General features: G+C 44.0%; 1 protein-coding gene across 1 annotated transcript in view; it reads right to left on the bottom strand.

Annotated features, from left to right (window-relative positions):
- The window catches only part of FGF2 (fibroblast growth factor 2), a 62,475-nt gene extending 45,646 nt beyond the window's left edge, over window positions 1–16,829 (bottom strand). The window contains exon 1 of the mRNA XM_073341071.1: window positions 16,550–16,829. Within this exon, the coding sequence (XP_073197172.1) occupies window positions 16,550–16,727 (178 nt within the window). The 5' untranslated portion in view covers window positions 16,728–16,829. The remainder of the gene's footprint in view (window positions 1–16,549) is intronic.
- Window positions 16,830–27,563: the final 10,734 nt, after the last annotated feature.

The raw sequence follows: 27,563 nt of genomic DNA, 5'->3' as shown, positions 1-27,563 counted from the left end.
CGATGACAGTGGGACTGCTATACCCACTTAATTCTCTCCAGCCTAGGCGGTCTTACAATGCTTTGCTAGTGACAAGCAACAAGCCCCTCCAGGAGCTGTGATCACTCAGCACAACAGCGTGTGGAGCCCCACACCCAGCTAGATTGCATGAATGCTCCCAGAGCCACTCATGAATCACAAAGAGAAAGGCACCAGCCAAATTACCCCAGCACAGTACCTCAGGAATATACAGTCTTGCACTGCTCAAGACAAGCCGTGCAGATTTATTAATTGGTTCACCACTTCATCAATGGAAAGTGGATATACACCAGCCTTTGCAAACCTGAGCAGATTACCAGTGAGTTTGCCTGAAGTGTTTGGTAAAGATAAACAGTTAAATTTATTGACTACAAAAGGTAGATTTTAAAATGATTATAAAAGTGATAGGCAAAAAGTCAGAGTTAGTTACCAAAATAAAATGAAAGAATACAGCCTAAACTCTCAACCCTATTAGGCTGGGCAACGTCTAGATTAAGCAGGTTTTTTTTTCACTCCACTGGATATTATACAGTCCTTAATATATAAATTTGCCCCTTAAACCTGGGCCAGTCTCCTCTGTTGGAGTCTTCAGTCTTCTTTGAGCATAGGTGGGGGAAGGAGAAAGGCCAAGCATGAGTCCCTTGTGTTCTGTTCTATACCCTCAGTCCCATGTGCTTGGAGAACACAAGTCCAGGCATGTCTGGTGGTCCTTGCTGAGTTCCCAGGCAAGGTTGAGCAATTTCCCTGGTGTGGCCTCATGCAGGCGAGTCATTGAATTGTAGCTCCTTTGCTGGATAGCAGCTGTTGATGGTTGTTTGACACCCCACCCAGGCATTGGTTACTTTCCTTGCTGTTGTCTCTGGGGAACTAATATCTAGCTGATTTCCCAACTTACAGCATGTTTTAGTGACAACCATATAATGCACTCTCATAACTTCACATGCACTAAAGATATACATATTTAGATAGAACAGTGACTTTCAGCCAATCATAACCTTTTCCCTGATACCTCACGTAGCATGCTTTATATGCAATATCAAAGTTACATACAGATGAGCAATATGGGGGTTACAAGATATACCACAAGGTATAGTATATCACAGGTGTAATTTACTAGGACTGCCTCAGTAATTTAGGCCATTTTGCTTGCTCCTGAAATGTTCCTCTGCCCACCATCCCCTTCTCAAAATAGCAGCTGTGCATGGGGAGAAAAATTCTGTTTCAAATTAGCAGCTTTAGTTTAAGAGCATGAAATGGCAGTACGAGGCAACAGTCCAAAATAGGAAAAACAGAAATGTTACTTGCTTCAAACCAGAAAAATTCAGTATCATGGTAACAAACAAAGCACTTGCAGTGACTTTAAAACTACAGTTACTTGCATTGCATCGGAAGAAGAAGGGAGCAACAGAGTGAGGTACAGTCACAGAACTAACCAACCAGTAGGCACAGGGACCCTCTGCTATTCTTAACTTGAACAATTTTGCAGTCTTCTGGCACAATTTCACAGAAATTTTTTCAGCCATTCGTATTTAATCTTTGGGATATTTCTAGACAATATTTGTTTCTCCTGCCATAAGAGAACACCTCCCCATTCCACTATTTAAAAAGGATTTCTTGGGTGATTATCACTTTGAAGATCCAAGCAGCATACAACCCCAGCCAACTGCCAGCCCCCTCAAGCACATCCATTCTCTGGCCTTCCAAGACCCTCATGGTCAATATATCCTCAAGGATCATGATAATCGGTAATAAGTTTAGCAATCTTTGCAACACTATCACTAAAGATATGCAAACCCATCCCTCCCAAACTTCCCCATGTCTACAAGCGCACACACCCACACACACACACCCCGAGCTGTGTTCTGTTAAAGGCTCATGAAGTAATGGGGATTAAAAGACTGCTCATGTGTCTACACCAGTGGTTCTCAACCACAATGGGTTACCTGGGCTGCAGGTAACCAATCAAAACTTATCCAGAGCGCACAGCCTGGAGTCCATGAAACTCAGGACTCGTGGGAGCAGGGGGTGCACAAAGAAATCATACATTTCTTTAAAATGAAAAAATAAAAAAAAAAGGACCCAAATGCTGGAGCACCTAATTGATCAGGGCAATCAAAGGCCGGCACTCAATACTCAGCCTGGAGAACAATTCCTTCTGGCCAGTGCTGTACAACCTCCATGGGACTCCAATCCTCCCAGCAACAGTACCCTTTGCATTCAACCCCACAGAACAAGAACGAACTGCTGTGAATACATCTACTGCCCAGTGTGATGCAGCTATAGGACACCTTACACTTCAGTCACACCACATTTTTTGAAGTTCTACTCTGCAAAAACCCAGATATAATTGTGTCTTCTAGTACAGAGCTGACAATTTCCCAAAGCTATAGTCCCTGCCCCCCAAAAAAACTAATTACTATCTGTGCAGTAACCAGTGTGACACACTGTCCGGCTACGGTCTGCTCTCAAAGCTTCCCTCAACTGCACAGCACCTGTAGTGGCATTAGCAACTGGCCTGTAACAAGGCATCTCAAAGTCACCAGATAGCCTATCCACCTTACCCTGGGCCTCACAGATGTTATGCAATACACAACATGCAGCAAAAACATTAAAAATATTTCCTCACTGAGATCCAACCTAATCATGAGACATTTCCATCTGGCTTTCAGTCTTCCAAAGGCATGCTCCACCAGTTTAGGTCTTAGGCGCCGACTTCAACGGTTCCTGGGGAGTGCTCGACCTCAACCCTGCCCCTGCACCTTCCCCATTCCACCCCTTCCCCAAAGTCCCCGCCCCCTTCCCACCACCATTCCGCCCCCTTCCCCAAGTCCCCACCCCACCTCTTCTCCACCTCCACCCCTGAGCATGCCGCATCCCTGCTCCTCCCTCCTGGAAAGTCGTTTGGCAGCGGGAAGTGCTTGGGAGGTAGGTGGAGAAGCGGGGATGCAGTGCGCTCAGGGTGGCGGGGGGGAGAGGAAGGAGATGAGGTGGGGTGGAGGTGAGGGGAGCTTGCCCGCTGGTGGGTGCAGAGCACTCACTAATTTTTCCCCTGTGGGTGTTCCAGCCCTGGAGCACCCACGGAATTGGCGCCTATGGTTCAGATGATAGTTAAATCTGTCCTTGCTTCTGTCCAGGTGTTTTGGTGTAAGTCTACATGAGCCAATGAAACAAAAAATCACTCCATCATAATTAGGAAAGCCCACTGAATCCCTCTATTTCCTGGGTATTGCCCAATGTGACCATCCTGTAGAGCGGACACAATTAAATCACTTTGCACATTTGCACCCCAATAGATTTTCCAACCCCAAACTGGCTACCCACTGAGCAGTAGCAATTTGGCGTTGCAAATTTCAAGACAGACTGCCATCCATTTCCCCACTGTCAGAGCAGCTCTCATCTGTGTCTTGCATTGCAGGGCTGAGGTGAGTTTGGCGTGACCACTCCAGGAATGTGGGCTTCTGCATCCGAAAGTTCTAAAACCACTGCTGGTTGTCCCAGGTTTGCATTACAATCCAATCCCACCCACTCCATGTTCACCATTTGGTCCCAAAGACTGCTGCTGTACCCTGTATAGTTGGTTAGCAGGTACCTGCAAGTCTTTCAACTGCTCAGTCATCCTCAGTTCTGCAAATACAATGGTCAAGTCAGCTTGGTAGATTGATATCTCACCAATATCTCTGGTGGCAAGATAGCAGCTGTGATCCAGGGAGCACCTTAATGCCAACTGTCAGAGCGCATCCTGTGCAATAAGTCTGATCAGGCCTGACAACACTCATTGCCCCATCTCACAGATTATGACAACCAGTATCTGAAAGGTGTCATGTAAAGGTGTCATATGCAAACTGGTAACATGCAGATCATTAATACTATTGTGTGCTGTATGTACAGCCAGTGTATAAAGAGTTCTAGATGCTTGCTGGAAAAACATTCCTCAGACATGTTTAGCAGACAGTGCTTAAGTACAGCCTATCCGAGACAAAGGAATGTTTCACAGACTGGACATGTATCCACTATAAATTAAGCAAGGTGTGACCTAAGACAGAAAAAGTACACTTACATGCACTGTAAACAAAGCCATCAGGCAAGCAAGTTAGGGAAGATGACCATTTAATCTCGAACGAGGATGCAGACTGCACCCCTTTGAAGCCTTCCTAACTCTTAAACAGGGTCAATTGACTGAGAAAAATATAAACACAGGCAAAAAGCCATTTTGGCATCCTTTACCTGAGGCAACAAAGAAACCAAGCGCTTCAGGCTCTGTGTTGACCCTGGAAGGACTGTGGTGAGAAATGTTTCAGTGGCAGCCGTTAATCTGTATCAGCAAAAAGAACGAGGAGTACTTGTGGCACCTTAGAGTCTAACAAATTTATTTGAGCATAAGTTTTCATGGGTAAAGCCCACTTCATCTGATGCATGGAGTGGAAAATACAGTAGGAAGGTGGGGACGGGTGTCTGTCTGTCTACTGCATTTTCCACTCCATGCATCTGATGAAGTGGGCTTTAGTCCACAAAAGCTTATGCTCAAATAAATGTGTTAGTCTCTAAGGTGCCACAAGTACTCCTCGTTCTTTGTGGTGAGAAAGCTACTTTGAACAAGGGACTCTAAAGTTTAAGTTAAATTTTAGTCTGAGAAGCGTATTTTTTACTTTTGTTTCTAGCCATTTATATCCCTATTCTTTCTACCTAATATCACTTAAACTTAGGCTCTGTTAATGCACTTGTTTCACTTTTACAAATCCATTTCAGCGCTGTATATAAAACTAAATAGTAAAAGTCTCAAATAACCTAGCAGGATGGTGAACATGGTTTCTTTGGAGGCAGAAATCTTGGTAAGTTCTGTAACAACCAGCAAGAGGAACTGGACACTGCAGGGGAGATGGCTTTGGGGTGACTCGAGACTGGAAGGGCTGTTGGATCACCCTGCAAGAGTAACCAGGCTGAGTGAAGCCAGGGGAAAACTTTATGCTGAAAGCATGCTACTGATGGGCAGGGCTTTGAGCCAAAACACCACAGAAGCACCCAGCGCAGGCAGTGACAACTGCTCTGGGTGAGTATCCATAGTGTCACAGTGGCAAAAAGGAATAGATTATGAGATAGAATAGAAAGATGTGGAAATTTAACCCCAAACTTCCATAGTTCCCGGAGAGGAGTGAAAGTATGCCACAAAAACATGGCAGCAGCACCACAATGTTCTGCAAAAATTTCCCACAAGGTAGCATGCCAGGCGGTGGCACGGGACACTGGGATGTTCAGTGGTGTCCTTTAGCAATACAGCCTGATGCTGCAAGGACACATTGCACCAGCAAAGGGAGCCAAATGTGAACGCACAGCTGAAAGAACTACGTAAACTGCAGAACACCTACAGAATTTCTGCCAGTAAAAAACTTTCTAGTGTAGATGTGCCCCAAGACCGATACCTATGGAATGGAGCACAGCAGCATTTTTAATAGTAAGCAAAAGCACTGCACAACCGTTTAGGAGTGGAAGATAAGGGCACCATGTGTACCTGAAACTGCACAGAAAGCTTAGTTCATCAGAATGTAATTATTCACTTTGGATTGTGACCAGGAAAATAGGGTTGATAATTGCTCTTACAACAAAAAGTGCCATGAGATATTTCATAACCAGCACATCTAACAGTTCTCCTTATTTTGTTAGATCTACTGCAAACATAAGACTAGGTCAATGCCTAGAAGTACTAGAGTAATACACCACCAATTCACTCTATTACCATTGCAAAGTTAATACAGGGAGTATAGTTCTTCCCAGTACTCTTAATATCTTCCTCCATTATAGCAGTCAGGTGCTTCCCCTCTAGACCAAAAAGTCAAGAAAGCTGCCATCTTTAAGAGTGACATACTTACATAGAAACAGTCATCTAGAAAGACATGTTCAGGAACAGTTTATGTAGCAGAACTCACACCCAACCTTGGGGACACCATATCAATATGGCAGTAACTCATTTAAATGGTTTATCATCTTAAGTGTACACAGATATTCAGGTAGAAATTTGACTTTATCCTGAAAATTTAAAAAAAACTGCACAAAGAAGATGAATTCTGAATGGCATCAGAACTCTGGACACATCTTTTTGATTGTATTATTGAGAAATCAGCTGGACACAAGAGATAGTACAGTACATTTCTAGGTGTTTATAACATGACCCAGGTAATGTTACAAGGCACACAGCTGAGCGTTTAAGAAGCAAGGAAGTACTTTGAAATACATAGCCTTGAATACACACTGGCTAATGAAATAGAAAGTTACTAGTTGTGAATGTTTGAACAGTCAGGTGTGATGTCCTCTATATCCCAGTTAAATCCCAGTTTAACTTCAGGGTAAATTTGCCCTGGATATGCAATAGTCTTGGAATTCACAGAGATATGTAGCCTCTACATCACAATAAATTAGGCATTCTTAATAGTTCCCTTACTTGAAAGAAGAAGGAAGAAGTGAGCTGTAGCTCACGAAAGCTTATGCTCTAATAAATTGGTTAGTCTCTAAGGTGCCACAAGTCCTCCTTTTCTTTTTGCGAATACAGACTAACACGGCTGTTACTCTGTTACTTGAAACAGTAATTCCACTAAATTATACATAAGGAATGGAACATAGTCTTATTGTCTAGAAAATGGACACTTCTATATCATCACTAGCAAAAAACACCAATTGTGTCTAGCATTATAAATCAGTTTCATAATATGAACACTCATCTCAAAAATGATTTTGAAACACCTTGGAATGTGTCATTCGTAAACTTTAAATATATTCCTTGGAAACATTACTTAATATAATCAAAATACAAATTTCAGTTTTTTTGTTGAATTAAGATCATTTTATCACAACAAAGTTTGATAAAAATGTAATAGTTTATAACTTTACATTTCAGTGCAGTGAGGTCTTTAAAGCTTTTGAGAAAGTGATCAAGATGAATCAATTCAACTAAACATCTCCAGCCAAATTCATCCCGGGGGTGACTTTATAACAAATCACAAAAGAATTACACCTGAGATAAATCTGGCCCCTTGCTTGGAACTGGTATCAGCACTGAAGCAGATTATTTCCGTGCATTGTGTCCTGCCACCCAAATAACTGTTTCATATAGAAACAGTTCTGGACGCAGATGGTGAGCTACTTGAACAAGTTAGGCAATATAGGAATTATTCCAGTTTAGATTTTTCCCCCCTATTCTCAATTTCTAGACCTAAATAGAAGTAAAATCTCCTTAGTTTTCAAGTTGACAGTACAGAATTTAAATAAGTACAAAAAGAGGCAGTTATTACTTTAAAAAAGTTTTATAGAATATTCTGAAAAAGGAAATTAAAGCTGAAACTGAAAGAATATTGTGCAGAATTTGAGCCTGATCCTTCAAGGTCATAACACCTCCTGCAGTGAAAACTGACGACACACCTCAAAGAATTTGATCATAAGAATTGAGAGCATGAATCAGAGCTCAGGATTGCAAGAATACTAAAAAATAAGTGTTTATAAAATGGATACCTTAAGGTAAGATGTATAAAATGTTGACATCTAAATTAAATTATTAGCCCTCTACTTGTTAGAGCTGATCATGCAGAGAATCCGGCCTTTTTCAAATTATTACGGTGTAAAACACCAGTCACCTTGATATTGGGGGGCATGTTTCAGGGTATAAGTTTGATCATGAGAAATAAGTCATATTTTATACAGCTTTTGAATGAGGGGACTGATAATTCTGCTAGTGTGTTACATCTTTTGCTATTCAGCATTTATCCAAAATGCAAGCTGACACTTAATAGCTTTCCGTAGCAATTGATGTAACAATTCCAGTATACTGATCCAATATATGGTGAAGTCAATGGAAATACTCCCACTGATTTCAAGGGTTAGACCCTGTCTATTCCGTCAATACTAATAATACTCAACAAATAATCACAGCTCACTTTCCATAAACTGCTTTTTATTGGAAAACATTTCTAACCCCAGAATGAACTCACAGGTTTGCACAGAGTATTATGAGTATTTGTAGGTCAAAAAACATTAGCAACTTGGTCTAATTTTTCTTAGTGGAAAGTACAGGAACAAACATTTCTATTCTTAAAAAGGTAATAAGAGAGACAATGTCTTTTAGTAGAACATTTAGAGCAGAGGTGGGTAAACTACAGCCCGGGCAGATGGCTCTCCAGACATTTTCATCTGGCCCTAAGCTCCCACAAGGAAGTCGGGTCTGGGGCTTTCCCTGCTCTGGGGCTCCAGCCAGGGAGCGGGGCCAGGGTCTTGCTCCACTCCTCACGGAAGCAGAGGCACATCCCTCCTCCAGCTCCTATGCTTAGGGGCAGCCAGGGGGCTCCGCACACTGCCCCCACCCCAAGCGCCACCCCCGCAGCTCCCATTGGCCAGGAACCGCAGCCAGTGGGAGCTGCAGGGTTGGCACCTGCGGACAGGGCAGTGCGCAGACACCCCTGGTCACACCTCCATGTAGGAGCTGAAGGGGGAACATGCCGCTGTTTCTGGGAGCTGCTTGAGGTAAGCGCCACCCAAAGCCTGCCACCCTGACTCCCTCCTGTTCCCCAAACCCCTGCCCCAGCCCTGATCCCCCTCCCGCCCTCTGAACCCCTTGGTCTCAGCCCAAAGCAGCCCTCTTGCACCCCAACCCCTCATCCCTAGCCCCACCCTAGAGCCCACACCCCAAGCTGGAGCCCTTCGGCACCCCAACTCCCAATTTCATGAGCTTTCATGGCCCACCATAAAATTTCCATACCCAGTTGCCGCCCTCAGGGGTTTGCCCACCCCTGATTTAGAGCCTGATTCTGACCTTGCACTGGTTTTACACTAACATAGCTCCAGAATATTGCCCATAAATTTAATCCCTTATTTTTGGGTCATAAAATTGGTTTTGGCAGGAGTAAGCATTTGGAGCTTTTGGCCCACAAGCTATTTAAATGATCATCTCTATGAATTCACAAAGTACTTTAAATAAACAGCTGCCAAGATTAATAGTTAAAGCACAGGTACAGTATTTACTCTGTATAACAGAAATAAATAGTGACTACCTATATCATACGTTTGATCTCAAAGCACTTTTCAAACATTAACGCATAAATCACACACCAGGGAGCTGGGAGAAGTGTTGGCTTATCTTACTCAAAAAGCAAAGTTTCCCCAAGAGTCCCCACAGTATCCAAGAAAATGCTAGGGTAACTCACTGACCACATCCAGAGTGTGGTCCCCTACCTTAGAGGCCACATCTAGTAGGCAGGCAAGTATGCTGCAGTAGATAGTAGCTCTGCTTGGAGGATTAGCAAAGCATGTTCCATGGCATATGTTCTCTCATTCTTTGTCTGTTCCAATGGGACTTGTGCTGGGCAGCTGGATTCCGGTAAAGGAGAATTCATCAGGCGGCACCTCTACTCCAATGCCATACCAGCAAGTATAGATGATGTTACACAGTAAGTCTTAAAACACAATATATATTTTCTTCCCTTTGCTGTGCTACCTTTGAGAAAATTGCATCCCAGAGCTGGGAAGAATTTTTAGGTGGACTATGACAAAAAAATCAGGGGGTATCCATGTTAGTCTGTATCCACAAAAACAATGAGTCCAGTGGCACCTTAAAGACTAACAGATTTATTTGAGCATAAGCTTTCATGGGTAAAAACCCCACTTCTTCAGATGCATGGAGTGAAAATTACAGATGCAGACAAATATATTGACACATTAAGAGAAGGGAGTTACCTCACAAGTGGAGAACCAGTGTTGACAGGGCCAATTCGATCAGGGTGGATATAGTGTAACAATATTCCACATGAGGATGGACTACAAGCGGTCAAGAACAGTATCCCTGATGAGGTCACAGCACACCTGAGCTCTGCTACTTTGTCCTCACCCACAACCATTTCAGATTTGGGGACAACTTATACCTTTAAGTCAGTGGCACTGCTATGGGTACCTGCATGGCCCCACAGTATAACAACACTTCCTCAGCTCTCGTCCCCTAGCGCCCCTCCTCTACTTGCGCTACATTGATGACATCATCATATGGACCCACGGGAAGGAGGCCCTTGAAGAATTCCACCTGGATTTCAACAACTTTCTGGATCCCACTATGATCAACCTCAGCCTGGACCAGTCCACACAAGAGATCCACTTCCTGGACACTACAGTGCAACTAAGTGATGGTCACATAACCACCACCCTTTACCGGAAACCTATTGACAGCTATACTTACCTCCATGCCTCCAGCTTCCATCCAGGACACACCACACGATCCATTGTCTACAGCCAACGCTTAAGATACAACCAAATTTGCTCCAATCCCTCCGACAGACACAAACACCCACAAGATCTTTATCAAGCATTCTTAAAACTACAATACCCACCTGGGGAAGTGAGGAAACAGACTGACAGAGAGAGACAGGTACCCAGAAATCACCTACTACAGGACAGACCCAACAAGGAAAATAACAGAACACCACTGGCCATCATGTACATCCCCAAGCTAAAACCTCTCCAGAACATCATCAGTGACCTACAACCTATCCTGGAAAACGATCCCTCACTCTCACAGACCTTGGGAGGCAGGCCAGTCCTCACTTACAGACAGCCCCCCAACCTGAAGCAAATACTCACCAGCAACTACACACCACACAACAGAAACACTAACGCAGGAACCAATCCCTGTAGCAAACCTTGTTGCCTACTCTGTCCCCATATCTACTCTAGCGACACCATCAGAGGACCCAACCACATCAGCCACACAATCAGCGGGTCATTCACCTGCACATCTACTAATGTGTTATATGCCATCATGTGCCACCAATGCCCCCCTGCCATGTACATTAGCCAAACCGGACAGTCCCTACGTAAGAGAATAAATGGACACAAATTGGACATCAGTAATGGTAACATACAAAAGCCAGTAGCAGAACACTTCAATCTTTCTGGACATTCAATAACAGATTTGAAAGTAGCCATCCTTGAACAAAAAAACTTCAGAAACAGACTTCAAAGAGAAACAGCAGAACTAAAATTCATTTGCAAATTTAACACCATTAATTTGGGCTTGAATAGGGACTGGGAGTGGCTGGCTCATTACAAAAGCAACTTTGCCTCTCCTGGAATTGACACCTCCTCATCTATTACTGTAAATGGACAAAAACACACACTGTGGGAATGGCTGGGATTAACAACTGAAACAGTTTAAAAAAAAAAAAAACTTAAAAAGTAACTTAATGGGTGGGTCTTCAGAGTGAATAATTTTTTGAGGGAATAACTTGTGTGATGTGAAAAGAGTGATGTGACTGGATGTCTAGGGCCAGATTTTCTGGAGTGTTCAGAACCCACAATTGGGACTAATTTTTTGTTGTTGTTTTGTTTTTTGGAAAAAACACTCAGCTCTCATCTAGGTACCTAATTTAAGTGGTCAGATTTTCAAAAGTGCTCAGCACCCAACAAATCCCAATGAGAACAGGAGCTTCTGGGTGCAGAAAGCTTTTGAGGGAAAAAAAAATCTAACCATTAAATTAAGTGCCCAAATGAGAGATGCTGGCTACTGAAGCCTTAAAGTCTGGCTCAGGATCAGTAAGGGTTTCAGTTCATTTTCATATCACATTTGATTATACTAGGCTCAGCTTAAGGGATCATATTTCTACCTTCCCCTTTATTTAATCAGGACACTACAAAAGGTTGTGAACATTTTAATTATTTTCAAATATTTCTTGCTTTATGTAATTTAGAATAATGATAAGCTATTACCAGCAGGACAGTGGGGTGGGAGGAGGTATTGTTTCATGATTTCTGTGTGTATATAAAGTCTGCTGCAGTTTCCACGGTAAACATCTGATGAAGTGAGCTGTAGCTCACGAAAGCTCATGCTCAAATAAATTGGTTAGTCTCTAAGGTGCCACAAGTACTCCTTTTCTTTTTGCGAATACAGACTAACACAGCTGTTCCTCTGAAACCTGATAAAATATAATGGTTTTAAAATGTTATGATCCCAAATTGTTACTTAATACATTAAAATATACAAATAAATAAAGGACTGTATATCGGCTCTTAAGTCTTCAGAGGAAAGCAACAGGAGTTCATGAACAAAGTAGGCTGGAACACCTTTCGCCCTGATCAGTGAGGGACAAAGCTGTCTCAGAAGTTCCTAGACAGTCTCTAGGAGATCAAGGAGAAAGATTACTAGAAATGTAGTCCTTCCAGGATGCCATACTGTACTCCTGGCCTGAGGCAAAGCAGGATGGAAGTTAAGGAATTATATCAATTCTAGCTATTTCCAAGTGAGAGAAAGACCAAGAAGGAAACAAGCTGTGCTACTGGATGTCTCCTGGAAGCTATGGACAAGTGAACCACTTTGTTTGCTCAGTAGTCATTTCAATACAGACGTCTGAGGATTTTCTAAAACACTTTCTAAGCTGACTGGATACTTTGTGCTGCCTTGTTCAGCCAGAAGAACTCGCACAGCTTGCAAAGAACTTCTTGTAAAAGATAAACTCCACAAGTGTGACTTGTCTTGTGTTTGGTTTGCCACATACATTTCAGAACGAACAAGACACCAGGGTGTGTCAGAAGACATACTGCCATTTCTTCATTGAAGTCATTTTACAATGCATATGAGATATGGCAATATCTACCATGATACATGTAGTGTCCTATTTTATAGCTATGTGAATCTCAGTCATCTAGCATACAGGATTTTTACTTGCTATTTCTTGTTTCTGTTAAATATACATTTAAGAGTTCATGTAAGCACACGACAAATGCAAAAAACAATCCAGTCTCACACAGGGAACAGAATATATAATTGGACACATGCTCCTTAGTACTAAAGGAGTATCAAGGAAAAAGTCATACACAACTAAATAAGACACTGTTTTACAGAATTATATTTTGGACACAGCTCCAACCAGATACAGGTCTTCACACCCTCTAAAATCAGAACTTCCTTTGAAAGCAGAAATGAACCAGGGTTCATCCAGTACAACTTTAGGCAATTAAATCTTGAAAAGAACAGTTACCAAAAGAATCTCTCCTAAATCTTCCTTGAATCAATGTCCTTGAACATTTAGGTCAATTTCTCTGCTGGAATAATTCCATCCATTTCCCCTGACTGCATTTCTCATAGAAACTGATGTTTAAGAAAGGGAAAGTTAGGCTTCATAAGGTAAAACTGCATCACTTAATTTAGATATACTTTTCTTTATAACATTTTCAGTCTTATGCCTCTTAGGAAGGTGTCCAAGACTTGTCTTTTATTTATTGCTTGTTGTTTCAGTATGATGCTCCAGGCATACCAAAAACAACCTTTTCTTAGGCCCCTCAAGTTATTAGCAGTAGCAGAAATGTGGGAGTGGGGAGAGGGCAGGAAAGGGGAAAGACCTTAAAGGAAACATACCTGTAAGCCCTTCCTCGAGATGGTCTGGAATAGAAGAGTAGCCTACTCACTGGTGCCACAGCCTACCACAGAGGAGGTTGGTAAAGGGAGTAGAGGCAAAGAGTACTGGGATTAGGAAAAAGGCAGTAGGATGGAGTCAGGAGAAGGGAGATTGGAGAACTAAAAGGTGAGAGTGTGAGAAAAGTGCAAAGCAGTAGAGAGGAGGAGGGAACGAAAGAGAGAGATGCAAAGAAAAATGGCAGCAGAGGAATAGGAGTGCAATCAGGTGAAACTGAAAATGCAGAGAGGTTGCACAACCAGGAAAGAGAGAGAGAGAGAGCATGCGCGTTTGCCTCACAGACCCATACTTCAGTCATAAATTTGAATTTATTAGCTTTCAAAGCTACTCTCCCAGCTACTTCATGAGGTGACAAGATGGGCATTATGAATGAATGAGATTTTTCGTATAAGAATGCCTACTTTTCCCAATATTTCCATTTGATCCCAAACAGATGCCTGGAGCGGGGTATGTACATTATATTTAAAAAGGTAGACCGCATGGACATCATTAGGGTTACTATTATGATGTAAAACTTACATTTCCTTATGAAAACTGAAATCTTAGAAAAAGCAAATTGTTCTAGTAACCTGAGTATTTAAATGGGACTTTTCAGTCACATTTTAGAAAAGAATTAAGCAGCTAGGTCCATATTTAGACACCAAAACAAATGTCCCAATTTCTAATACAGGGCATCCAGAGCGGTCAGTGACCAACATGTCTGGAAAAAAAAAATCAGGCCACATACCTATATATTACTTTAGGCATTAAGGTTTATGGTATTTGTAACATGGAGTATAATTTAATATTTTACACTACTCCACACACATTTGCATTATATTTTCCTTTTTTCAAGGAGCATCTGAGAAATCTACAAGAAAAAAAGTGAATGTACAGGCACATCACACAGTAACACAGCTATAGGCTGTCCCCAACCCACTCCCAATACACCCAGATCATGTGTCAGGCTCCTGCAGTGTTTCTCCAGGATTTTAGAAGAAGCTATTGGCAAATATCTTCCAGAATTTAGAAACCAAAATTGGAAGAAAATATTAAAGGGTTTCCAGGTGTATTGTGTGGATATGAACACTTGAAGTGTAAGCCTTTGAGGTCTACAAATTCTCATTGGAAAAGATGTAGCACACTAGCCATTTTCCCCTCTCTCCACCCTACTCTCCTTTTTCTCTTTGTATGTCTTCTCTTTCTGTTTCTGTCTTCCTCCTCCTCTTCTGTCTCCCTTCTATGCCACTTGCATTTCAGGATCAGGCCAGCAGCCGATGAAAAATAGGGCCATAATCCTAGTCAATTTCGTGCCACAATTACCTCTTTGTGAAAAGAGCCTGTTTGAGTACAATCTTATTTTCTCTGCAGCTGGTGCCAATTGTCTCATAGCAGTTCCTTGTCTAGTCAAGGTTCATAAAGTGCATAGTACAAATCTAGTAGTATACTAATCAGGAAGCATGGTAGAGGGCTGTTATCCTCTATGGCAAGAGACTAAGACTGCATAGTAATTCTGGCAAAGAGTCCTGTGGCACCTTATAGACTAACGGACGTACTGGAGCATAAACTTAATACATCTGTTAGTTTATAAAGGTGCCACAGAATTCTTTGCCGCTTTTACAAATCCAGACTAATATGGCTATCCCTCTGATACATAGTAATTCTGCCATGCATAACCGATTTGAAGGAAATCATTCACCAGCAGCTCTTCAGTTGTGGGACAGGTTAAGATATTGTCACTGGATTGGCAAGTACTATTCACAGACTTTTCAATACTTTAAAAAGTCTTGTGGCTTTTGTTCTCTAAGCAAAAGGCGACAGTAGTAATAAGATCCACCCACAAAATTCCATGTTGGACAACAGGCCTCCTGCAGCGCAAGGTGTCTGATTAATCCTCAGTTAGCAAGAACAGGCAAACTATTCTATGTACTGTGATCCCCTTTCAAAACAAAGGAAGTGAATGGTCATTCCCACCCCAGGACCCTCTTCCTGCCCTGAGAGAGAGGGCACTGGGAGAGGTATTACCACTTCCACAAGAATACTGTCTGGGATATAGGCCAAGTTTTGTAATATTCAAAGTATTTTACACTTGTTTTTACTGTCCTTTGATCCAAGCTGATTATACATGAAAATGAAAACTTTTACAAACATGCCCCACACTTTTCTTTCTTGTTTAAGATGTGAGCTTGCTTTAACAGAAACGTAACTCTACACTGTCCATTAATAAAGCTGACTGATCAGTACAGATAATAAATACTTTAAGTATCTCATGTTACTAGCTTTAAAACTTAACACTTGAAGTAGGCAAGTGTTATTCTATCCATTTCAGAGACAGGGGAAAGACAGGCAGAAAACTTGTATATGCAAGAACATCTTACTGTGCTTGAATAGGATTGGGAGCATTCAAATTAGACAAAATACGGACTACAGTTTGCAGCTGGTGTAGCCCAGGATGAGATACCCTATCAGCTAGCCACGGTTAAACCCCCACATTCCTGAATTAAGCTAGTCTACACTTAGACTGCAAAGTCATGGTCATGACAGTATCAGGGGGTGGCTGTGTTAGTCTGTATCCACAAAAACAACAAGGAGTCCGGTGATGCCACCGGACTCCTTGTTGGTCCTGACAGTGTCATTAACTCAAATGTTCCCAATCCTGTTCAAACACAGTAAGCTTCTCTAATGTGAAGAAGCCCAGAGGTTAAGCGATTTACCCAAGGTCACACAGCAGTTCTGTGACCAAAGTAGGAGTGAACTCAGGTCTTCATAGTCATGCCCTCAGATCCAGAGGACAGGAAGGTAACAGGAATAGGTTTGAGACCTAGAGTAAAATCTTGCCCCCGCTGAAATAGGAGTTTGCCATTGTTGTCAATGAAGCCAGGATTTTACCGTCAGCGAGGAGTTTGGGCTACGCAGGTTTGAGGAGGGGAGTGTGGGTGAGGGTATCACCGGAGTGGGCGCAGTGGGTACGTGCCATGAACGGTGTATAGGTGGGAGGGGGCAGCCGGTAGCCCTTGGAGTAGCCAGGCTGTGCCCCTGGGAGCTGGCAGGGCAGGGGGTGCAGAGGGCGAGGTGGGAGGCAGGGATGGGGAGCGGGTGGGGGAGAGGCTGGTACTCACTGTGCGGGTCGCTCTTCTCCCGGACTCCGTCCACTCTGCCGTCCGGGTTGATCCGCAGGAAGAAGCCCCCGTTTTTGCAGTACAGCCGCTTGGGGTCCTTGAAGTGCCCCGGGGGGAAGGTGCCGCTGCCCCCGTCGTCGGGCAGCGCGGGCAGGGTGGTGATGCTGCCCGCAGCCATCCGCCCCGCTGCGGGGCCCCGAGCCGGGGAGCCCCCCTGGTGCCCGGCCCCCCGGCCGCCCAGCCTCACCTCCTGCCGGCTTCGCCCTCTGCCGCGGCCGCCCAGCCTCACCTCCTGCCGGCTTCGCCCTCTGCCGCGGCCGCCCACCCTAGCCCCGGCCGCCCGGGGCCCGGCCCCTCCTCTCCGGCGGGGCAGCGCAGTGCCCGGCCCCCCGGCCCCTCACCGCCTCCGCGCGGGAAGCGGCTCCCGGCTGCCAAGTGAGGCTGGTGGAGCTGCGCAACGCCCGGGCTCCGGGAGCCCGTCACCCTACCCGGCCCCGAGCAGCCAGCGCACAGCGCAGCCTCCCGGCGATGCTGCTGGGGCTGCAGGGAGCCAGCGCCGCCCCGCGCCCCCGGCCGCCTCGGGGACTCTGCCAGCTCCGGCGCGGAGGGGCGCAGGCTGGGGGAGCGCAGCTAGCAGCGACTTGTTTGTTCGCATCGGCCTCCCCCTGCCGCTCCGCCCCCCGCCCTTCGCGGTGCCTCTCTGGGCCGGTCCCCTGCGCTGCGGGGAGACTGCTGCTGCTGCTCCTGCTCCGGCTGGAGAAACCGGCCGAGCTGGAGAAGCGGTTCCCTCCCCATCCACCGTACCGTCACCCTGCCCGGCCCTGCCTCCCCTGGCCGCCCGGCCAGCCTCCTGTCCTCCACCCTGCTAGCCCACACAGGGTTGCGCACTCGCAAGGGAGGGCGCACGGAAAGTACCCTTCCCAAATCGCTCTGCAGGCTGGAAATCAACAGCATCGCTAAGATTTCGAAAACATGTCGCGGAAAGCGCGAGCCAGGGGGAGCTGGCGCTGCAGAAAGACCAACTTGCTCTTCAAGGAATATTAGACCAGGCTAGAGCCATTTGGTTAGGCATTTAACTTTTTTAGTTGCAATAGCAACCAACTATCTGCTGACGAGTGGTTTGTAGAACACAGGTTAAGAGAGGGGGTAGCACCATTATATACAAGAGTGGTATTTTGTTATAGCATTGAAAATACAATATCAAAAGATGCAGTAGCAAGCCTTACAAAAGCTGGACGTCGACATACAGAACTAAGGAAAACACAAGCTAGTCCTACCCACTTATTATCTGATCAGATGCCAACAGAAGCAATGAACCAAGCCGCCAGCATTTACTACTCCAATGCCATTGGACTCAGATTATTGTACATAATGCAGTCCCTTAAAAACAGCGCAGACAAAGTCTTGATAGGGATGGAGCTGTATTGTGGACAGACTACATAACGTTACTTTACACTTTAAGCTGAAAGTGTTTTTACAAACACTTGTGACGAGGGTAAATACAATTATACCCAATTAACAGATGAAAAAAGTGAGGCAGAGAGAGATTAAACGATTTGCTCAAAGTCACATAGTAAGTCTGACAAAGTCAGAAAAGCCACATTTGATTTAGCCAGAAAAATATCCTTGGTGCCTATTGATTACAGAAGGTAATGCAATAGTTTATTGAACCCACACAAGCATTACAGAAAGCTTTGGGGCTCTGAATGAGAGCAGAAGAATACACTCACTACTGCATAATGCATTTTACCCTTTCTTTTATGCTATGAAAAATATATAAATCAGACAAAAACCAAAAACTTCTGAATGTTTAGTAACTGTCATACACATCATGGTGCTGAGGGGTATTAGTATGGAAGTCTATCTAAGCAGAGTTAGAGCATGTTCAGTTAATTTGTGTGATTTTTAATTAAATTGGAACATCATTCAATTGCACACAAGCTTGCACTGTAGATCATTCCAGCAAAAAACTTAAGGAAAAATGTGTTACAATATGTAAAATTTAAGGGCTGTATCATTCCATCAGTTTTTAAGCTGAACACCACCTTAAGAACTGATGGAACAGTATGGTCCCTATATTGTGACAAACATTTCAGTAATAAAATTTAAAATTCATTGTGTGTTTAATCTATTTTCATTTTTGTGTATTTATATATTTAATAGAATTGCTTCTATTTCTACTCCTGCTCATCACTACAAAGCCAAACATTATCAGGTTGTGTGATGGGTCAAAAGTTCAGTCTTGTGAACTTCAAAAGAGTACAGATACTTTGGTTCCAGTTAGAGGAAGTCTTGATAGGTTGGTGAGGTTGGGGTGTGTGTAGCATAGCGGTTCTCAAAACTTTAGCAACTCAGGGGCCCCCATTTTGATTTAAAATTTTGTGCAGACCCCCAAAAGTCCTGCTCAGCCCCAGGCCCTGCCCCCACCCCACTTCTTCCTGTCCCCGCTCTACCCCTGCCCCTCCTCTTCCCCACCTCTTTCCACTCCCTCCCCCGAGCAGGCCCCATCCCGCTCATACCCAACCCTCCCAGCACCTCCTGCACACCACTCAACAGCTGTTCCACAGCACACAGGAGGCACTGGGAGAGACGGGGAAAGAATTGATTAGCGGGGCTGGCAGCCCCAGACAGGACTCGTGTGCCCCTTAGAGCATCCTCGTGGCCGCCCAGGTGTGTGTGGACCCCAGTTTGAGAAACCCATTGTAGCATTTGTGATGATTCTTGGTGTTGTGACTTTTTCCCCCAGAGGTGTGTGGCAAAACCTGCAGACAGTTCCACTGTTATGATGATCAATACTCCTCCCCCCAACACACGCTCAAGAGCCCTAGGTCCTACGCATGATTATCACAACATGTGGTGTACCTCAGCCAGTGCATCAGATGCCACAGAAACAATTATGTGGGTGAAACCAGACAATTGCAACACTCGCAAATTAACTCACAGAAAAATGAGACAAAAACCACCACATCACTCATGGGCAAGCACTTTCCACAAAGCAATCATTCTGTATCTGTCCTCAGTCCTTGTCCTCAAAGGCAACCTTCACAACACCACCTCAAAAGATAAACTTGGGAACTTAAATTCTTAACTGCTAGACACTAAAAACCATGGACTACACAGAAATACTAGTTTTATGGCTCATTACAATTGGTAACACAATCTACTGCCCGCTAACCCTTAATAGCCCACTTAATTTTAAATGGTCTACAAAAATGAGAGAGACCTTTATGCTTCATTTGTTCCAACTTGTATTTAGCTCAGACACTCTGGTTACTTTCCCCAGACCTGAAGAGCTCTGTGAAGCTCGAAAGCTTGTCTCTTTCACCAACAGAAATGGTCCAATAAGAGATTGCTTCATCTACCTTGTCTCTTTCAAGCATGGTAACATTCCATAATGAAGACAAGCACCAACATTTCCCTCTTTTGGATATGAACTCCTGTTTAAGGATTTTTTCCTTGCCCTCAGATTCCCACATCCAGGTGATACCAGTCAGCTCTGTGTTTTTGGGGAACCAGGGTGCAGTATCTAGCCTGTCTGACTCATGAAAGACACCCCCCACCTCACCACCAGCCACTGCTTGAACCAAAACTGATCAGAGAAAAGCCTTGCAGAGAGCAGTGAAGGGCGTTGGGAGACACACCTAGACCCCTCCTGACAAGGGTGACAAGATTAAGACATCTCCATTTGCATGTAGAATGGAGAACAGAGAACTGCACTGAACTCTGGGACCAGAAAAGCAGGGAAGCACTGCATCATGGGGATCTCTGCTCCAGATGTTAATGAATCTATGCCTGCATACACCCAGATCAGCAGTTATCAGACCAATTCTAGTAATAAATCCTTGATTGATATCAAGAATACTGAAGCAGCATAGTTGCATTGTAAGCTCCCTGGAAGAAACCACTCATAGCCAAGAGTGATCAGAAATCTGATGAGGTTCAACAAGCACAAGTGCAGAGTCCTGCACTTAGGACGGAAGAATCCAATGCACCGCTAGAGACTAGGGACCGAATGGCTAGGCAGCAGTTCTGCAGAAAAGGACCTAGGGGTTACAGTGGACAAGAAGCTGGATATGAGTCAACAGTGTGCCCTTGTTGCCAAGAAGGCCAATGGCATTTTGGGATGTATACGTAGGGGCATTACCAGCAGATCAAGGGACGTGATCGTTCCCCTCTATTCGACATTGGTGAGGCCTCATCTGGAGTACTGTGTCCAGTTTTGGGCCTCACACTACAAGAAGGATGTGGATAAATTGGAGAGAGTCCAGCGGAGGGCAACAAAAATGATTAGGGGACTGGAACACATGACTTATGAGGAGAGGCTGAGGGAACTGGGATTGTTTAGTCTGCAGAAGAGAAGAATGAGGGGGGATTTGATAGCTGCTTTCAACTACCTGAAAGGGGGTTCCAAAGAGGATGGCTCTAGACTATTCTCAGTGGTAGCGGATGACAAGACAAGGAGTAATGGTCTCAAGTTGCAGTGGGGGAGATTTTTATATTAGGAAAAACTTTTTCACTAGGAGGGTGGTGAAACACTGGAATGCATTACCTAGGGAGGTGGTGGAATCTCCTTCCTTAGAAGTTTTTAAGGTCAGGCTTGACAAAGCCCTGGCTGGGATGATTTAATTGGGGATCGGTCCTGCTTTGAGCAGGGGGTTGGACTAGATGACCTCCTGAGGTTCCTTCCAACCCTGATCTTCTATGATCAGCTCCTATTGTCTAGCTTAAAGAAAACCCTTGAGTCATCAGTTTACCTATAAACAAGTCTCGTGTTTTCCCTTGAACCATTGTATTTTCTCTACAAAAATCCCTACTCACCCTCCAGTAAGTGTTCTGATGCATGGACCCAAACTCTGCATCAGTTTCACTGGGACTCCATCTCCTGACTGATCGTGCTGGGGCCTCTGCCTGTCTCCAGCACTCAGGACCCTGAGCTACCACCCATCACCTGGGAACCCCGACTAGTTCAAGCTCCATGGAGTGGGTAAGATCCCTCTCTCGGTTTTCTTTTCTACCTCAGGTATTAACCTTTAATAATGTAACTGTTATGTTGGTTTAGGCTCTCCTTGTGTAGTTATCACTTATTCAAGAACTTATGGTTAAGCTGGTTGCTTCTCTCTCTCTGAGCTTTACTCTTTTGTGTTTTTAGTTTCCCCCATTTACTCTGCAGCAACACTTTTTACCTAAGCTGAAGATCCCTGCAGTGCCCAAAATACTGTGGCGTTTGCTCATCAAGTGGGTTACTACCAGTACAACTGTGACGTGAAAGTGGGGATAGGGACATGTTAAACCTGTGGCATATAAGGGCGTGTCAAGTTTCCTTCCCCACTCTGAACTCTAGGGTACAGATGTGGGGACCTGCATGAAAACCTCCTAAGCTTATTTTTACCAGCTTAGGTTAAAACTTAACCAAGGTACAAACTATTTTACCTTTTGCCCTTGGACTTTATCACTGCCACCACCAAACGTCTAACACCGGTTACTGGAAAAGAGTCCGTTTGAAAACGTCTTTCCCCCCAAAATCCTCCCAAATCTTACACCCCCTTTCCTGGGGAAGCTTTGATAAAAATCCTCACCAATTTGCATAGGTGACCACAGACCCAAACCCTTGGATCTTAAGAACAATGAAAAAGCATTCAGTTTCTTAAAAGAAGAATTTTAATACAAGAAAAAGTAAAAAGAATCACCTCTGTAAAATCAGGATGGTAAATACCTTACAGGGTAATTAGATTCAAAACAGAGAATCCCTCTAGGCAAAACCTTAAGTTACAAAAAGACACAAAATCTGGAATCTACATGCCATAGAGCACAGCCTATTTCCTCAGCCATTTAAAGAAATCAGAATCTAACGCATATCTAGCTAGATTACTTACTAAGTTCTAAGACTCCATTCCTGTTCTATCTCCAGCAAAAGCATCACACACAGACCCAGACCCTTTGTTTCTCCCCCCTCCAGCTTTTGAAAGTATCTTGTCTCCTCATTGGTCATTTTGGTCAGGTGCCAGCGAGGTTATCCGAGCTTCTTAACCTTTTACAGGTGAAAGGGTTTTTCCTCTGGCCAGGAGGGATTTTAAAGGTGTTTACCCTTCCCTTTATATTTATGACAGGGTGGCAGCCGAAAGTGCTGCTTGGCCCAGCCTATTGAAACATGGGGCATATAAGGGTGACAGCTTGAAAGTGCTACTTGACCCAGCCCATTGAGTACAGGGACATAAGGGGGTTAGCTTGAGAGTGCTGATTGACCTGGTCCGCTCAGACTTGCTCTGTTAGTGTGCACGCGCGTGTTCTCATCTGATTCTGGGGCTGGAGGAACCCAGGTCCTCCAGGAGAGCTCCATTGGGAGGGGACTTGCAGACGGAAGGAGTAGAGCTCCATATGAACACACAAATACATTAATAGAATTACAGAACCAACCCCCCAGAAGAGTAACCCTAATAAATTAGCATACCCTAAAGTAATGGGCATATCTGGTAACACGGGTGTGGTTTTTTTGAACACATTTCATTTTACCAAAGTTATTCTAATCCAAATCACTAGCAATTTTTCCCGGTCAAATCTGGTGATCTGTCTTCATTCGCACTGATGTATGTCTGCTGGTTTCAATATCCTTCCCTTTCTCATCCTACCATAGCTTTGACCACCCCTCCTGTGTTTCCTGGCAGTTTTACATATTCCTCTCTCCCATCCTCATCCAAGTTACTAATAGTTGTGTTGATTGTATACAGTGAAAAGAGAAGAAGTCTATCTGACTAGGTCCTTTCATTTGTTCCATAGCTCACAACCACCACCACCTCTATGCAGATTTCCCACAATTCTCTCTCCAGCTCTAAATTTCTCATTCTCCATGCAGCCATGTCATTCTGATTTCTTCTTGGAGGGCTCCGTAGCGTTTTATATTACCATGCACCACCATGCTATCTGATCAACCAAACAAACCAAACCCTAGAGCAGCAGTGGGCAAACTTTTGGCCCGAGGGCCACATCCGGGTATGGAAATTGTATGGTGGGCCATGAATGCTCACAAAATTGGGGGCTGGGGTGTGGGAGGTGGTGAGGGCTCTGGAGTGGGGCCACAAATGAGTTCAGGGTGCAGGAGGGGACTCCGGACTAAGATCAAGGGGTTTGGCGGGCGGGAGGGGATCAGGGATGCAGGCTCCAGGTGGTGCTTACGTCAAGCAGCTTCCGGAAGCAGCGGCATGTCCCGCCTCCGGCTCCTACATGGAGGTGCAGCCAGGTGGCTTGATGCACTGCCCCATCCACAGGCGCTGCCCCACAGCTCCCACTGGCTGTGGTTCCCAGCCAATGGGAGCTGCAGGGGCAGCACTTGGGGCGGGGGCAGCATGTGGTGTCCCCTGGCTGCCTCTATGTGTAGGAGCCAGAGGGAAGAGATGCCACTGCTTCCAGAAGCTGCGTGGAGCAGGACAAGGCCCCGGCTGGAGCACCAGAGCTGGACAAGCCCCAGACTCCACTCTGGGCAGGAGCTTGAGGCTGGATTAAAATGTCTGAAGGGCCGGATGAGGCCCCCGGGCTGTAGTTTGCCCACCCTGGCCCTAGAGCAAAAGCAAAGATCTCTGGTCTTCATGGAGCCTCTATGTGTCTTCCTTTTTTGGGATTAAAATTCTAGTGCATTTTGTTTGTTAGGTTTAAAAAAAACTTTTGCAGAGAGTATTTGGGTAGGTGAGGGTTTCAAGGTTGCGAGCGTCATTCTTGCTCTAACTCAAAGAGTCAAAAGTTGAAGGTTTAGGGTATTTCCTAAAGATAGGAAAGTAAATTCAGAATCTAATCACTGAAAGTTTGTTCCACAGCTCATCTCCTACACCAAAAATGCTTGGTTCCCAGCTCTTACACACCTCATCTTGGGCTTTATGACATGCAGTGTTTGATGATTCATAGATAACAATTTGGTCTCTAACGCAGCTGTCCCAGTGCAAAATTAGGACTACAGGTTTTATATGTTCAATGCAGCCTAGGCTAGTGGTTCTCAACCAGGAGTATGCATACATCAACACAACTCATCTAGATATTTGCCAGAACTCTGTCTAAAATAATTTCCCAGTCTTTTCAGTAGATCATGATTACAGTCCTAACATTATAGGATTCTTCCCCACCCCCCTTTCAAGGGAACTGATTTTAAGGGACTGAACACAAATATACTGGGTTCGTTCCAGCACAATATAGCCAGAGCCTGCTGAGCCACACAAGTCCCAGGAGGCTGCAGATTCGCAGCATGCTAAGCTACTCAGGGGAAAGCTTGGCCTACCACAAAGTCTTTATTTTTATTTTTTAAAAAAACCTCCTCAAAAGTAATTGCAGAGGTGCCTGAAGGGAAGTACACTTCATCCAAGTAAGCACCTCAGCTTTTATGCTCTTGCTACTAACCCATTCCAGTAGTAGTCAAGACTGTTAAATGGAGGGAGGTGGGGGAATTTCTTGGAAGTGTTAGGAGGAATTCTGCCTCCAAATCACCAGTCTATTGCAGGAGTCTTGCTTCACAGAGTTATGTTTAGGAGGGTATCATTTCTGGGTCTCACAACCGGTTTCCCTGATTCCTGTCCAAAATAGAATTGCTAGCAAAAGAGAAAAAACTTTGGGCTGTGTCTTTGAAGAAATTCTGTCTTTGTTAACTCATGTGCAGCCAGCTAGAGGAAAAAGCCCTCAGTCAATTTGCTTCAAGGACTCAAGTCTCCCACAGGATTCTCAAAAGCTTATTTGTCATGGATGGCAATTGCTTTGGACAGAGTCACAGACTCTGGGGCAAATTTTCTGCTGATGTAATTGACTTCAGTGGAGTTACACTAGCGGCCAATTTGACCCTCTGCTTCTAGGAAGGGAGCAGCTGCCAAATATCAAATCACAGCCATCAGGGAGAGAAGGTCTCCTTTGTAACAGAGGTTCAAGGAAACAGGAAAGGTATACACAAAATCAAGGCTCTAGAAAAAGGTTTCTTACAACTGTGTTTTTAAAAGTTTTTTTTTTTTAAATTTCCTCATCTTTAAAGACCACCTGCACTGAGTACCTCTCACAGAAGTATACATCAGAAAATATCCAGAAAAGGGCTCCCTACAAAAATATATCCACCTTAGCCCTCCCCTCCTCAACAAGTTTTTCGCAGGAGTGGGTGGGTGAGATTCTGTGGCCTGCGTTGTGCAGGAGGTCGGACTAGATGATCATAATGGTCCCTTCTGACCTTAGTATCTATGAATCTATGAAACAGCCTTAAAGAATAGAAAGAAAAAAAAACTATAATTGGGTAAAGTAACAATGCAAGATACTGTTTGGACAAAAGCCATTTTTTAGCATCAATCCATCATATGAACACATTTCTTTAGCCAAGCTAAGACTATTATATACAATTCTCTCAGACCATGAGTATGGGTTTACAGAATTGGATCTTAACAGAGAAGCTCATCCACCAGATCAGTTAGTTCTTCCACTATCAAGAGTTTACACTGGGGAGGGGGAGAGAAGAGAGGAGAGAAGTAATCCATCAAGGTCCACAAGAGTTTAGCTACATGGTTCCTATACTATATATAGTTCATGGAAATTTCCAGCTAAATCCCTGTTTAATATGCTGAAGAGTTATTCTTTTAAAAAAAAATATCAGTATTTAAGTGAATATTAGAAGGCGGATTTCAATTTTGGTAATTAATGCTCATGCAGATTTTTTTCCACAATGGATATTTACAATTTTCATTGTTTTAAAAATTATTAACGAGTATTAAAAATATCAGGAAGAGGGTCCTGTTGTACTAACTGGATTTGCTTCCACCCTGCATGATTCAAGAAGACCATTTTATTTTTCAGTTGGCCTTTTCTCTTGATGGGTTTCTCTTTGTTAAATGCAGTGTTATTTTTTCCTCTTTGTTATGATGCAATCAAAAATAATAAATGTATTCTATCACAGATCTGAAGTCTAACTATAAATCTGTATTTAAAGTGTCACTAATCAGAGGAAACACTAACATGTAGAATATTTGTGGAAAACATACTATGTCTGCCCAGTGCAAAGTTTTCTGAATTCATTCATCATCCTAATGTGGCCACATTTTTGTTTGGTTTGTCTTCATGAATGGTTGATACTGGAGACAACAGTCCACTGTGACTGAAAATGGAGAATTTACAACCTGATAAAGCCAAAGATGGAAAAGCGTCAAGTTTGAATAAAGAAAAGGAGTACTTGTGGCACCTTAGAGGCTAACAAATTTATTTGAACACAAGCTTTCATGAGCTACAGCTCACTTCATCGGATGCATTCAGTGGAAAATACAGTGGGGAGATTTTATATACGCAGAGAATATGAAACAATGGGTGTTGTCATACACACTGTAACAAGAGTGATCAGGTAAGGTGAACTACTACCAGCAGGAGAGCCGGGGTGGGGTGGAGGTGGGAACCTTTTGTCGTGATAATCAAGGTGGGCCATTTCCAGCAGTTGACAAGAACGTGTGAGGAATAGTGTGTGTGTGTGGGGGGGGGGGAAATAAACATGGGGAAATAGTTTTACTTTGTGTAATGACACTCCCTGTCTTTATTCAAGCCTAAGTTAATTGTATCCGGTTTGCAAATTAATTCTACTTGAGCAGTCTCTTGGAGTCTGTTTTTGAAGTTTTTTTTGTTGAAGAATTGCCACTTTTAGGTCTGTAATCGAGTGACCAAAGAGATTGAAGTGTTCTCCGACTGGTTTTTGAATGTTATCATTCTTGACGTCTGATTTATGTCCATTTATTCTTTTATGTACAGACTGTCCAGTTTGGCTAATGTACATGGCAGAGGGGCATTGCTGGCATGTGATGGCATATATCACATTGGTAGACGTGCAGGTGAACAAGCCTCTGATAGTGTGGTTGATGTGATTAGACTCTATGATGGTGTCCCCTGAATAGATATGTGGACACAGTTGGCAACAGGCTTTCTTGCAAGGATAGGTTCCTGGTTTAGTGTTTTTGTTGTGGTGTGTGGTTGCTGGAGAGGGTCTGTAAGCAAGGACTGGCCTGTCTCCCAAGATCTGTGAGAG

The sequence above is a fragment of the Lepidochelys kempii genome, chromosome 4 (assembly GCF_965140265.1).
Source record: "Lepidochelys kempii isolate rLepKem1 chromosome 4, rLepKem1.hap2, whole genome shotgun sequence".
NCBI classification, from domain to species: Eukaryota; Metazoa; Chordata; order Testudines; family Cheloniidae; genus Lepidochelys; species Lepidochelys kempii.
The sequence above is the reverse complement of the archived record's forward strand: the minus strand, read 5'-3'. Positions and strand labels throughout refer to the sequence as shown.